The following is a 14,047-nucleotide window of genomic DNA, read 5'->3' as shown; positions in this document are numbered from 1 at the left end:
CCCAGCAGCTGTCTCAGTGCTTCCCACCCTCTCCCTGGGGCAGCACTCAGGAATTCAGATGAGGGGTGTCCAGCAGGTTAGGGACCCCCATATGGTTCATCTACATTCCTTAACCCACAGCTGGTGGAAGTCCAGGGTGTCTCACCTGGCTCTGCCTCACTTGTCGCCCTGCCTGGCTCCTCCTGGCACTGTCCTGAGAGGCTTGTGGCCCAGGAGAGTGGTGGTGACCCAGCACCATGAGAGGGCTGTCACTGTCACAGGGATATGGGGCTCATCCTGGGATGTCTGGAATTCATCCTGAGATATCTTGGGACTTATCCTGGAATGTCTTGGTGAGTATATGGGGTTTCTTCTGGGATGCCTTGGGAAATATAGAATTTAGCCTGGGACATTTCCAGGTGGCTCATCCTGGGATGTTTTGGGGGAGGGAGGGGTTAATCCTGAGATGTCTTGGAGGTTGTATGGGGCTCATCCTAGAATGTCTGGGGGAATACAGAACTCAGCTTGGGACATCTTCAGGGCATATGGCTCATCCTGGGATGTTTTGGGGGGTTATGGAGTTAATCCTGGGATGTCTGGGAGATACAGGGCTCATCCTGGCATGTCTTGGGGAATATAGGACTCAGCCTGGGACATCTTCAGGGTACGTGGCTCATCCTGGCATGTCTTAGAGATTGTATGGGGTTAATCCTGGGTTGTCTTGAGGGTATGGAGCTCATCCCAGGATGAGGGGGCTATGGTTCTCATCATAGGATGTCTGAGGCGGGTATGAGGCTCATTCTAGGATGTCTTTGGGGTTATAGGGCTCATCCTAGAATGTCCGGTGGGGGGGAGTATGGGGCTCATCCTGGAATGTTTTGTGGGAGTATGGGGTTAATCTTGGGATGCTTTGAAGGTATGGAGCTCATCAGGGCTCATCCTGGCATGTCTTGAGGGGTATAGGGAAGCCTAGGACATCTTCAGGGTATGTGGCTCATCTCAGGATATCTTGGAGGTTGTATGGAGTTCATACTGGGGCATTATCAGGGTACAGGGGTCATCCTGGGATGTTTGAGGGGGGATAGTTCATCCTGGAATGTTTTGGGGAGGCAAAGGCTCCTCATGGGTTGTTTCGGGAGGGGCAGGGGCTCAACCAGGGCTGTTTTGGGGCCTGAGGCGCTGAGGGGACACGGAGCCCTGGACTCAGCCACTTCCACCCGGGGGACCGATGCTCCCCCAATCACCTCAATGGTATGGCCCAGCCCCTCCGTTTCCATGGTGACCGCGCGACGCCCTGCAGCGGCGCCGAGCGGCGGCGCTCATTGGCCGCCCGTGCCGGGAGTGGGCGGGGCGGACTGGGGCGGTGCCAATCCGAAACCCGTCCGCCACCGAGGCCCCGCCCCCGCGGGTTAAGGCGCGGTGGGCGCTTCCGGCGCGGGCGGAAGCGGCGGCGATGGCGTCGGGCGGCGGCCGCGGGTCCCGCTCGCCCTCCCCAGCCGAGCGCCGCCCGCCGCCCTTCCCCGAGCCCCCCGGGCCCGGCGCCCCTGACAGCGACTCGGAGGGCGAGGACATCTTCACTGGCAGCGTGAGTGCGGCAGCACCCCCCGCGGGGCGCTGAGGGGCCGGGCCCGGTGCCTGCGGGCTGCAACGGGGCTTGGTGAAAACAAGGGGAAACGCCCCAAAGCCCCCCGAGATAAAGGGGGGCGATGGCTCTGGGCGTGTGTCCCTGCAGGGTACCCCGCGCCCCCTCCTCTTGGGGGCCGGCTGGAGGTCGGCGGTGGCTCTCGTGTCTGTGGGGTTGAGAAGGGGCTTGTGCTCGGCTACTCCTCGTTTCCCCGGGGTTGTAACCTGGCCAGTCCTGCAGAACTGGTGCCCAAGGCCAGGCTGGACGGGGCTTGGAGCAACCTGGTCTAGTGGAAGGTGTTGCTGCCCATGGCAGGGGGTGGAACAAGATGGGCTTTAAGGTCCCTTCAAACGCAAACCATCCCACAGTGGCAGCTGCAGCTCGGCCTCTTTGCTGTGGAGCTTGTGAGGCTTCACGGTGGGGGGAAGCCCCATCTGCCTTCCCCCAGCATTGTCAGCTCTGGTCCCCTCGACGTCCAGAGGGTACTGGTGTGGCTGGTGTAGTGCTTGCTGCCCTCAGTTTGGGATTGAGGGGTGAACCCCCAGTGCAGTGGGGGTGAGGTGACAGGAGGCATCCAGTGTCCCCTGCCTAGTGGGAGGGGGCTCACCAGTGCCCTACTGGGCTGAAGGAGGGTCTTGGAGGGTTTGGTGGTATTGGTTCAGCGAACAGTTGCTGCATTGCTGCACAAATTCCACACTGAAGGTGGAGGTGTGAAGGATTTCAGCACCTTTCCTTGTTTCTAACAGTCCCCTGTGCAGGAATTCCAGGTTGCTGAAGGCTGTTGGCACTAACTCTGTGCCAGCTCTGTCCTGGTGTTTGCTCCAGGCAGTGACCGGCAGTTAGGAGGGGAGTTAAAACACTGCCTCAGTTTGCTTTCCCAAACTGAATCCCTCCTCAACCAGCTGGTAACCTCCCAAGGATCAGCATCTTCATGGAGCAAGGATCTCTGCTAGACAAGCTCTTCCAACAGGCTGGAGGCTGGAATGCTGCGGGATTGACTCCCTGAGCTCCAGGAGCCTCTGTCCACCTCTCCCAGGCTGTTTCCAGCCTGTCTGATCCAGCCAGCAGTGCAGGAGGGATTGGTGTCTGTGGCAGGAGGCCCTCCAGCAACATTCTGCAGTTTCCCAGCCTGGGGAAGCCTCGAGCAGAGTGTGGCTGTGACCATGTGAATCCACTGGGAATGGCCTGGCCAAGCTTCTGCCACCGGCACAAATCCAGAGCAACCTCTGCTCTGCTTCTGGTGCAACTCGTGCCTGGTGTCCTTGAGCTGTGCTGGTATTGCCAGTGGCCTGGGATAAGGGAACAAGCCAGATCTGGGGGGTTGTGGAGAGATTGTGACCTTGTGAGGATGAAACTCTGGCACTGCTCTGGGCAAAACAGCAGCTGGGTGGTGTGTTTGGAAAACAACTCGAGAAAGTGCAACCCTGGACCAGGCAAGAGGAAGGTGCTGGTACCTCTGGCAGGCACCAGGTCGTGGAGATGGCCTGGAGCTTCTCAGGATCTTTCTTTGGTGAAGAACTGGAGGATGTAATAGGTGGCTTGTTGTGGCCCACCAAAAGGGATGAATGCCATTTAATTTTACAGGAATTCCTGTACTGGAAGGGGAGGCTGGGGAAGCTGCAGCAGCTTATCAGGTTCTTAGTGGTGGTGTTGAAGCCACTGTCATAACTAATACTTGGCTCTTCCATGCAAACTGGTGGCTTTGTTTGTCTCTCTGCCCTTGAACATTAGGAAAACACTTTCTGGGAAGCAAGGGAGGTAGATCCGCCCAGCTGCTGATATTCATGTGGCTCAGTAGCCAGCAAAGAAGGGTTTGGGTCAGACCCAAATATAACTAAAGCTGGACCTCACCTGCCTGTGATGGAATCCCAAAATATGCTGAGTTGGAAGGCACCCACAAGGATCATCGAGTCCAACACTTAGCCCTGCACAGGACCATCCCCAAGAGTCACACCATGTACCTGAGAGCGTTGTCCAAATGCTTCTTGAGCTCTGGCAGCCTTGGTGCTGTGACCACTGCCCTGGGGACACTTTTCAGCACCCAACCACCCTCGGGGGGAAGAACCTTTTTCTAATATCCAGCCTAAACCTCCCCTGACACAACTTCAGGCCATTCTCTGGGGTCCTGTCACTGGTCACCACTGAGAAGAGATCAGTGCCTGCCCCTCCTCTTCCCCTCCTGAGGAAGCTGTAGACTGTGAGGTTGGATCCCTGTATGACCATATCCTTCTCTAGGGATGCCCCCAAGGGCCAGCTCTTCCCAAAAAAGTGTCAGGCTGGCATGGGGGCACCTCTGCCCGCACACACGATGTTGGGGGGTGCTGAATCCGGCCCTGGGACAGCTGGTGTCGTGTCGTGGGCTGAGCTAAACAAGGCCACAGCTCCTCTGTAGCAGCAGATGGAGAAGTAGAAACAGGGTGCGGTGCTTTCACGTCTGAGAAACTAAATTTAAGGCAAACTGGGAAGCGGTTCTGGTAAAAAACTGCCTTGTCCTCGCAGACTGAGATTTGTCTACCAGCTTGAAGAGCTCCTGCAGCGGAGGATCTGTGTGAACCCTCCTCAACAAAACATCCTCAAACACAGGAGGACTCGCCATCAAGTGGGTGTTTTGAAGGCTATTTCTTTTACCACCCAAAGACATGAGCCCACCTCAAAGAGGAGCTACCTCAGCACTGCTTTGCTCTGTCAGGAGCAGTGGGATCTGACGGCGTTTCCTTGCTGGACAGAGTGCCAAGGAGCCTGTCGGTCCGGAGTCACTGCTAATAGAGCTCCATTTACTGCCTGTCAAAGACCCGTTCTGTTCTCTGCCAGGACCTACAGAATAGCACTGCTGTCCCATTCTTCCTTGGAATATCTGTCTGCCTGCAAAATGAAGGGTGAATTGGGATGAGGGATGACTGAGGGATGATTTGGGATGCCAGCCTCCATAACAGGAATGCAGGAGCAGCTCTTCTTTCTGCTAGGGTGGACTGGTTGGCATACAAGCTCTCATGTGGGCTGTCTCCTTGTCCCCAAGGCTGCTCCCAGCAGCCAGAATGGTCTTTCCTGGTGGGCTGGCACATCCCAGTGACCTGCGAGCTGCTCCTGTTCTGATAAAAATCAGGGTGGAAACTGGCTGTGGAGTTTGGTGTGACACTCGGTGTCCTTAACAGTGGCAAAGATGCTGACACTGAAGGGTGGGTGGAAGGGCAGCAGGGTGGGGTGATGAGGAAGTGCCATGTTTGCTCCTCCATCCGTCAGCATAAGTGACCTTGTGTCTGTGTGCTTTTAACCCTCTCACAGAGCAATCCCCCGGCCCCAAAAAAGGAATCTCTCCTCCCTGTGAGCAGCCCTTCCAAAGAGAACGGGGTTCATGTGGAGCAGGACGATCAGGACCTATTTGCAGGTGAGTCTGTGTCTACTGGGTGTTTACTGGGCCACTTGGAGCTTCAGGACTATCACAAGTGCTCATCTCAAACTCCTGTTCTAGCCTGCATTGTGTTTGGGAAGGTTGGATTAGCCTCTTCCAGGTGTCCAGGATAATCATGCCACAGGAATAACTGTTTGGGAGTTGAAGAGGATTAAAAATTGATTTGCTTTAGTTTTGTTACTTTAAACCTTCGATGGTGTCTCCTCAGAGTTAAAAGACTTTCGTTATCCACCTTTTCCTACCTCTGTGCCAGTGGAGGAAGCGTCTCCAGTAGAGACATGACTGTTCCCTAGGAACTGGAAACACAACACCCCTCAGCAGGTGAAAATGAGGAGGCTCAGACCTTCCCCAGCCCTGGCATGGTGGAACAACTCTGGCAGAGAGTCAGTTTTGGAGACCTCTGCTAAGAGGTGGAGGTTTTTACATCCTCTGGATGAAGAAGAGGCCTGGGAAGGCACCTTCTTCCCAGGCTGGCCTGCGTGCCAGGTAAAATCCAGCTTTAGCTGTTCTAATGTGCAGCTCCTCTAGCACACAGCAAGGAGATGATGCCTGGCTCCTTCTGGAATAAGAAGTTCATTGGATTAACATAATGTTCCCCAGCAGGAGTGATCAAATGCTCTTACTGCTTTAAGTCGTGCTCTTCCCAGTGCTTACGGGTGTCCTCTCGATGGATTTCTTTTTTTGCTAGTTTAGACTATTGTTACTCCTGAGATCCCATGAACCAGAGAATATTGCAATTGCCTTTCCAGAAGCCCTGAGGAGAGAGGCTGACCTTACAAACTTCTCTTGACAGATGCTACTGTGGAGCTGTCCCTCGACAGCACGCAGAACAACCAGAAGAAGGAGGTGGCCAAAGCATCCAACCCTCCCCCCTCGTTAGATGTAGCTGCAAGTTCTTCTTCTAGAAACCCTTCAAAGAGCTATGAAGAGGTGAGAACTGCTCTTCCTACCTGTCCTGCTGGTTCCAGACTATCCTTGGCAGGAACCTGTCCGTTTACTCAGTTGCAAACATGAATCTGAAAGGATGTAATTACTGTAATTGCCATATTGGATGCTGTGACTTGTATCTCAGGCCATCAGTCTGGGACTGATACCACTGGAGTGGAGCTTAGGTCAGACTGGTGACATTCCACTCCTGTGGAATTTTCAGGCTGCTTCCAAAGCTGGAATAGCAAGTGGTGGTTCTGGTCCTGGGGGTCTGAGCTGGGACTCGGAGCTTTGCAGAGTTTCACCTTGGGGCTGAGCAGTTCGTGCATCAGTCTGGGCAGATAGCGGTGTAGGAAAGACAAATCCAGTTTGGGATCCTTGGAATGTGTATCCTGGACATGAGTGAGGAGCTGGAAGGCTTTATGAAATGACCCTGGCTGGAGTGAGATGCCCAGGCAGGGTGACAAGCTCACCGTAGTGGTTTGGGGTGGGTTGAGGTCTGGCTTCCTGGTTTTAACTTGCTGTCCCTGTGTGCTTGCTCCAAACAGCTGGAGGAGGAGGAGCAGGAGGACAAGTTTGACCTGACTGTAGGAGTGAGTGACCCGGAGAAAGTTGGTGAGTTACTGTCCTGTACTGCACAGTGAACACGGTTAGAGGAGCCAGGCTTGGCCGTGGGACCCTGTTCTGCAGCTCCAACCTCCACGCTGTAGCTCTGGCTGTGAGGCTGTCTCCAAGAACAGACTTGATCCTGGAGGAACTTCTCCAAGACTTCCTCCAGGATCTCAAAGAAATGAGGCTGTGAACAGCAAAATGCCTGGGGTGAAAACAAGCAAAGCAGAGGCAGCTTCTGGAAAGCCAGGGAGCCAGGACTGGGGTTTTGGGATGCTTGGAGCCTGGAAATGTGACATGCCTTGTGTGGGGAAGCAAAACTCCCTTAACCTGAAAGTAAGTGTATTATTCCATGCTCTGGCACCTTCCCTAGCAGCTGTGCTTACCAGGGAAGCAGCTCTGGCTTCAAACTGAGAAGCAAGAGGATTTCTGTCTATTGAAAGTGGGGGTCAGAGAGCCTTGTGCAGCTATGTGGAAATTTCTGGGATGCACAGAACCCAAGGGAACACCTGATCCCAGCCAGAGGAGCAGCCTCACGAGTGGCAGGTTGTTCCCACTCCATGGCTTGTGATCTCTGGAGCTGGGAGGTGCAAATCAGAGGTAGACTTAGGGGTAGCACTGGAGCTCTGAGGATGCCCTTTGGTTAAACTATCAGGTAAACAAGGGCATTTCTGTGTTAGCTGGAGCAAACTGCCTGTGGTGTTCCAGGATCCAGTCCCATCCAGCCTGTCACTCATCCCGTGAATAGACTCTTCATGTGGCACACAGCCCCAAATTGTTGGGTGCTGAGCAAAAGTGTGGAGCCAACCCAAACGCTGCCGGCACAACAAGCGCCCAGTTGTCAGAGCTGGCTCCGTGGGAAGTGTGAGGAGGGATGAGCAGGCAGGTTGAGGAAGTGGTTGCTGGGCAGGGGTCTAGGGCCACGTAGCAGCATGCTACCTGTGGTTCTGTGCGAAATCCAGGGCTCTGTTAGACCCAAAATTGGGAATGACGAGGCAGGAAAAGGCCAGGAACCTTGTGCTTGTGTTCAGGGGATAGTGGAAAGCACTCATGTGAATCCAACATCTCGTTTCTGTCTTCCATAGGGGATGGCATGAACGCCTATGTAGCCTACAAAGTGTCAACACAGGTATGTCTAACTCCTCTGTGTCTGATTCTCCATTATTTTTCCATGTGTAAAGGCAGCTGGACTGTCTGTCCTTAGCCAAGCCAGCAGTGACCTAAATAAACAGAGGTCTGAATGCCTTGTTCCATGGATTCAGGAGTTATAATCCACAAAGGATGAGCCTAGCTGTGGAATAGGGTTGGAATCTATTTGAAATGAGACTGGCATTATTTTCCCAGCCAGTTCCCTCTTTGCAGCTCTGACTGATAGGGATTCTCTGCATTCAAGGGAGCAGCAGGAATGACGTCCAGATACCAGGCCTGTTGCTGAAGGTTCAGTGCCAATGGCAGCATCAGACTAAGCTGACCTGAGCTCAGCACTTGCTGCAGAGCTGCTGCTGTAGCTGGTTTCACATCAGGACCCGTTTCCCTCAATTTCCAAGAGAAATGGAGCTTCCTGCAGCTGCTGGAGTGCTTTGGAGTGCTCCTCTGGGCTCTGGAAAATTGTTCCAGCTGCCTGTACCATGGCTGCTGGGCTACAGGCAACCCGTGGACTGAAGAGGGGACTAGAATACTTGTTATCCTTAATCCTGCTCTGCAAACACATCCTGAAGCACTGGTGGCCCCTGTAGTCTTTAGGTGACCTGCAGGGGGTCCCTGTTCCTGTGTGGAGCAGGGATGATGGGATTAGGCAGCAGGCAGGGCTTACCGAGCAGCCTGTGGCCACACTACCAGCTGCTCAGTTATTTAGTGCCATTAATGATGCTGCTTGCTCCAAGGAGAACAGTTGGGAGGAAAATCAGGGAAAACCTGGGCCAAAACTTGCTCTGTTCCCTCCTGACCTCTTGCAGAGCTCACACATCCACCACATCCCAGTGACAGGTAGAGCTGGCAAGGCCATGTGTGCCAGGGGAGATTCCCTGGGGATGTCTGACCCAAATCCCATCTCTCCCCCCAGACCAGCATGCCGATGTTCAGGAACAAGCAGTTCTCAGTGAAAAGGAGGTTCAGTGACTTTCTGGGTCTCTATGAGAAGCTGTCGGAGAAACATGCCCAAAACGGGTTCATTGTCCCTCCGCCGCCTGAGAAGAGCCTCATAGGTGAGTGGTGGAGGTGCAGAGCACAAGCACTAGGCCTTCACAGCTCTTGTAGGTCCTTCTGGTGGTGAGCTCTGTGCCTGAGGACAGGCCTGCAGCAGTCTCAGAGCTGATAGAAGCTGCAGAGTAGCCAAGGAAAATAACCTGGGTTCTGTGGCACAGACAAAGCTCTGGTTTCCTACTTGCAGCTCTGGGCTGAAAGTCTTGATGGAGTTCACAGATGCTTCCACACCTGCTTGATGTAGAGTAAAACCTCTGTGGTGTCACTAAGTTGCTGTTTCACTTGAGTCCAGACCATTGGTTTGCTTCTTTTCTGTGTCAAAACTCATTGGGTTTAAATTTCCAAGTAGCTCTTGCTGATCCAAGGTCTAATTCCTGTTGTAAGATTCCTATACTATCACCTTGATAGTCTGTAATAAACCGCTTTACCTTGTGTGTGGAGTTTAGAGCAGCTCATAAATCACATCTTCCTTCTGCGCCAGGCATGACCAAAGTGAAAGTTGGGAAAGAAGATTCCTCCTCTGCAGAGTTCCTAGAAAAACGTCGGGCTGCTCTCGAGAGGTACAACCCCAACAGCTGTCCCTGACCAAGGGAGGGACCTCTGAGAGGTCTGGTCTTGCCTGGTGGCATCACCAAAGTCCATGGGGAGGTAGGAAGATTGGTGGGTGAATTAGAACAGTTGTTGGCTTTGATTTCCTGCTTTCCAGCTGCTCTTCCAAAGTAAATACCAAGCGTGTCACAGCTCACTCTGATGGCTCAGAGCCAGGTTTGCTGCTGCCAAAGCAACTCCTGGTGTGTGTTCCTCTCCACAGGTACCTCCGGAGAGTGGTCAGCCATCCAACCATGCTGCAGGACCCAGACGTCAGGGAGTTCTTGGAAAAGGAAGAGGTCAGTAGTGTGGAATAAGGTAGCTCCAAGTTTCTTGGAAGTGCTGAAGGCAATGGTACCTAAGCAGTTAAGGAGGCAAGATGTTGCAAAACTCTCCTCTTAGAGTGGGAGTGGGAACTGGGGTGGTGGGTTGACAGCAGGTACCCACCAAAGCTACTCCATCATCCCCTCAGGTGCACAGGGGGAGAAAATATAATGAAAGGCTTATGGGTTGAGATAAGGGCAGGGAGAGATCACTCAGCAGTTACCTCAGGCAAAATGGAATCATGGAATGGTTTGGATTGGAAGAGACCTTAAAACCCATCTCGTTCCCACCCCCTGCCACGGACAAGGACACCTTCCACTATCGCAGGTTGCTCCAAGGCCCATCCAACCTGGTTTTGGACACTTGCAGGGATGGGGCAGCCACAGCTTCTCTGGCCAACCTGTGCCGGGGCCTCACCCACTCACAGCCAACAATTCCTTCCCCATATCCCACTTAAGCCTGCCCTCTGGCAGTGGGAAGCCATTCCCCCTTGTCCTGTCCCTCCAGACCCTTGTCCCAAGTCCCTCTCCAGCTCTCTTGGAGCCCCTTTAGGCACTGGAAATGTTTCTAAGGTCTCCCCGGAGCCTTCTCTTCTCCAGGCGAGCACCTCCAGCTCTCCAGCCTGTCTCTATCTTTTCACATCTCAAAGCAAATTTTTCCATTCCTTTCCAGCTCCCAAGAGCAGTAAGCACCCAGACTCTGAGTGGAGCAGGAATACTGAAGATGTTCAACAAAGCTACAGATGCTGTCAGTAAAATGACCATCAAGATGAATGAATCAGACATAGTAAGTGTTGGGGCACCCTGGGCTGTCCCTGTCCTCGCTCCGGAGCCACGTGCCCTTCCCAGCCCCAGCTTTGGGTGCGGGGTGCAGGGAAAGCCCCACGTGTGGGAATCAGCTGCGGATTTACCCTTTCCAGTGGTTCGAGGAGAAGCTGCAGGAGGTGGAGTGTGAGGACCAGCGGCTGCGGAAGCTGCACGCGGTGGTGGAGACCCTCGTGAACCACCGGAAAGGTGACCGGATCAGCACCACGCACTCCGGGGCTTGGGCTGTGACAGTCACACCCTGGGCAGTGCCTGAGGGGGGTTAGGAGTGCTGGGTGTCCCAGGGACACTTCTGAGTCTCTTCATCATGGGAGACAGAAGTAAAAATGTCACCCCAATTCTTCTGTCCAGCTCCACAAGCTTGGGATGGTGGTGTGGAAGGGAACTTATGTCCTATGGGATCACGGAATCCCAGAATGGTCTGGGTTGGAAGGGACCTTAAAGCTCATCTTGTTCTATCCCTCTGCCCTGGGCAGGGACACCTTCCACTCTCCAAGGTTGCTCCAAGCCCTGTCCAACCTAGCGTTGAACACTTCCAGGGATCCAGGGGCAGCCACAGCTTCTCTGGCCAACCTGGGCCAGGGCCTCCCCACCCTCACAGGGAAGGATTTCTTCCCAATATCCCATCTATCCCTCCCCTCTGGCAGTGGGAAGCCATTCCCCCTTGTCCTGTCCCTCCAGGCCCTTGTCCAAAGTCCCTCTCCAGCTCTCCTGGAGCCCCTTTAGGCACTGGAAAGGGCTCTAGGGTCTCCCTGGAACCTTCTCTTCTCCAGGCTGAACAGTCCCAATTCCCTTAGCCTTTTCTCGTGGGAATGAAGGCTGCTGTAGCAAACCTGAGCAGACCTAATCTTATGTCTTCCCACCCATCCTCTGGCAGGGAGTGAGAATGTTTTCCTCCTTCTGCATGTTTTGACTGACTCCTGCAAAGCTGTGCCTGTCCCCCTGCTCGGCTGCTTCCCTTCTCCTCGTGGCTGGAAGCTGCTGGTCTGACCCAGCCAGCATTGGCCCTTCCAGCTGATGTCTCCTGGGACTCAACTCCTCGGGCTGACCCCTGGGCTGGGAAGCACCCGGTGCAGCCCAGCCCATCTCCTGACTCTCATCCCTTTTCTAGAGCTGGCATTGAACACAGCCCAGTTTGCCAAGAGTTTGGCCATGCTGGGAAGCTCGGAGGACAACACGGCCCTGTCCCGGGCGCTGTCCCAGCTGGCTGAGGTGGAAGAGAAGATTGAACAGTTGCACCACGAACAGGCCAACAATGACTTCTTCCTCCTGGCCGAGCTCCTGGGGGACTACATCCGCCTGCTCTCAGTTGTGAGGGTAAGCACTGCTCCTGCTCCTTGTACCCAGCTTAGGCTTAGGGATGCCAGGAGGTCTTCCAAACTCAAACAGAGGGCACACATGGCATGGGTTCTCCAGGAACAGGGAAACTTGTTGATTGTCCAGGCGAGCAGGTAGTTAGGTTGGAAAATTTTGGTGAGGTGAGGCCTGGCCATGCCACTGTTCTCCAGAGGGGATGTGGAGCAAGTTCCCAGCTTGTAAATGGCCTCAGCCCTTCCAGAGGTGAAGGCTGAGGCTGTGAGCTGATGACCTGTGATCCAAGTGGTGCAGATAGGCCTGCCAAGTGCCTGCTGGGGAAGAGCCTTAGTCTTCAAGTCTGGTGTTCTGGCCTTCTTGCCGGAGGCTGGAAGAAGCAATCCCAAGAGAGCAGCAGGTCTTGCAGGCTGAGCCCTTCCCACCCCAAACACATCCTGCTTCTGAGCAGGAGTTTCTGCAGGCTACAGAGGCCAGGACACAACCTCCCTTCTCTGCCAGTCCATACTGGGAGCTGTGGGTGCTCCAGAGCAGGATCCAGTCTGTGTTCTGGCTCAGCTTTGGTGCAGCACCTCAGTTATCCCCTTGGCAAGTGTCTCCTTGCCAGCAGAGCCCCTTGGAGCCACTCTGGCAGCACAGAGCTCAACCTCTGCCTCCTCCTTGCCTCCAGGGAGCCTTTGACCAGCGCATGAAGACCTGGCAGCGGTGGCAGGATGCCCAGACCATGCTGCAGAAGAAGAGGGAGATGGAGGCCAGGCTGCTGTGGGCCAACAAACCTGACAAGCTGCAGCAGGCCAAGGAGGAGATCTCGGAGGTAGGGAATGAGGAGCATGGGATCTCTGCTCTGCTCCTACCCTCTGTGCTCCAGCAGGGGACCCTCTGAGCTGGAGAAGGGATCGTCAGGGCTGGGGAGGACCTCCTGAGCAGGAGGGACAGGTGTCTAAGGCCAAGCTGCAACAAGGGATAAGCCAGCCTTGAGTGGAGCTGCTCATGGTCCCACCTCCCGTGACTTCCCTGCTGAGCTTCCTGTGGTGAAGAAGACCAGGAACACCGGCCTCTGCTCCAGCAACACCTCTCACACATCCAGTCGTGGCTACAGACACCCTTGGAGAGGGGAGCAGGAGTTCCTTCCCCTGCCCTGAAACAGCACACTTCCTCTCTCCACAGTGGGAGTCCCGTGTGACACAGTATGAAAGGGACTTTGAGCGGATTTCTGCCGTCATCCGCAAGGAAGTGATACGGTTTGAGGTATGTTTGGGGCAGCCTTGGGCTGGGAACACCAGCCTGGGTCAGCCATGGGGCACCTGGGTATCCGGCAGTATCCATAAATCCAGACATGTGTGAGCTGGGGCATTGCTGAGGGCTTCTGGCTGAGGCGGCTTCTCCACAGGGTATCTGTTCAAATGAAGGTGGGTGGGCAAAGATCCTCCATCTCCCAGGCCCTTGTGCCGGTCCTCTCGTGAGGCCCCAGGAGGAACAGGAACATCCTGGCAGTTTCTCTTTCAGGAGGGTTTTGGTATTTGATTCAGCCTCATGCCCATCTCTTGCAGAAAGAGAAATCCAAGGACTTCAGAAACCACGTCATGAAATACCTTGAGACGTTGTTAAACTCTCAGCAACAGGTGAGTGGCCCCTGATGTGGTTTTACCTCCAAGTTCAGGCCCAGGTTGTGAACCCCTCAAGTGTGACCCCCCTCTGCAAGTGCGTCCTCAAGGTTCCTGACTCTCTCCCTCTCTCCTCCCTGCAGCTGGTGAAGTACTGGGAAGCGTTCCTGCCTGAAGCCAAGGCCATTTCGTAATCGGACCGAGCGAACAAACCTTTATTTTGCCTTTTTTTTTTTTTTTTAATATATATATACACTATACCTCCTCCTCTTTTCCACGTGAGCGACCCCTCGTTCCACATGCTGGAGCTGGTAGAGGTGTCACCCCCAGACGAGCAGCTTGCGAGCCAGTAACTCTTCTAACTGTATATTTTTCATTTAGCAACATATATTTTCTTACTGAAGAAAAACTAGTTTCCTGCTTCCAGACCAGACCCACAGCCAGGGGGTTATCAAGATCTGGCAAATGTCTATTTTTCAGGCAGGGTTTTAGGGCTCTAATGATTTATCTTACTCCTGCAGTGCCATTAAAATTCTGTAATAAAACTTCTATCAGGGCAAACAGGCTCTGAGTGTTGGGGGTGGGCGTGGGGAGAGCTAACGGCACATTCTCTGGGGTTTGGGGGAGGCAGTGGAGCCTCCCCCGT

At 54.3% G+C, this 14,047-nt stretch overlaps 1 protein-coding gene across 1 annotated transcript; it reads left to right on the top strand.

The window, feature by feature from the left end:
* Window positions 1-1,416: 1,416 nt before the first annotated feature.
* On the top strand, window positions 1,417-13,962 carry SNX1 (sorting nexin 1). The gene is made up of 15 exons (XM_017817000.1): window positions 1,417-1,564; window positions 4,886-4,988; window positions 5,806-5,942; window positions 6,488-6,554; window positions 7,634-7,677; window positions 8,611-8,752; window positions 9,232-9,310; window positions 9,562-9,637; window positions 10,335-10,448; window positions 10,582-10,675; window positions 11,598-11,803; window positions 12,468-12,611; window positions 12,965-13,045; window positions 13,348-13,419; window positions 13,545-13,962. Exons 1-15 carry the CDS (start codon window positions 1,433-1,435, stop codon window positions 13,593-13,595), a joined length of 1,542 nt encoding a protein of 513 aa, XP_017672489.1. The 5' UTR covers window positions 1,417-1,432; the 3' UTR covers window positions 13,596-13,962.
* Window positions 13,963-14,047: the final 85 nt, after the last annotated feature.

This window comes from Lepidothrix coronata, unplaced genomic scaffold, assembly GCF_001604755.1.
Source record: "Lepidothrix coronata isolate B3197 unplaced genomic scaffold, Lepidothrix_coronata-1.0 Scaffold58, whole genome shotgun sequence".
NCBI classification, from domain to species: Eukaryota; Metazoa; Chordata; class Aves; order Passeriformes; family Pipridae; genus Lepidothrix; species Lepidothrix coronata.
Note: the sequence above shows the minus strand (reverse complement) of the source record. Positions and strands in the feature narration are given on the sequence as shown.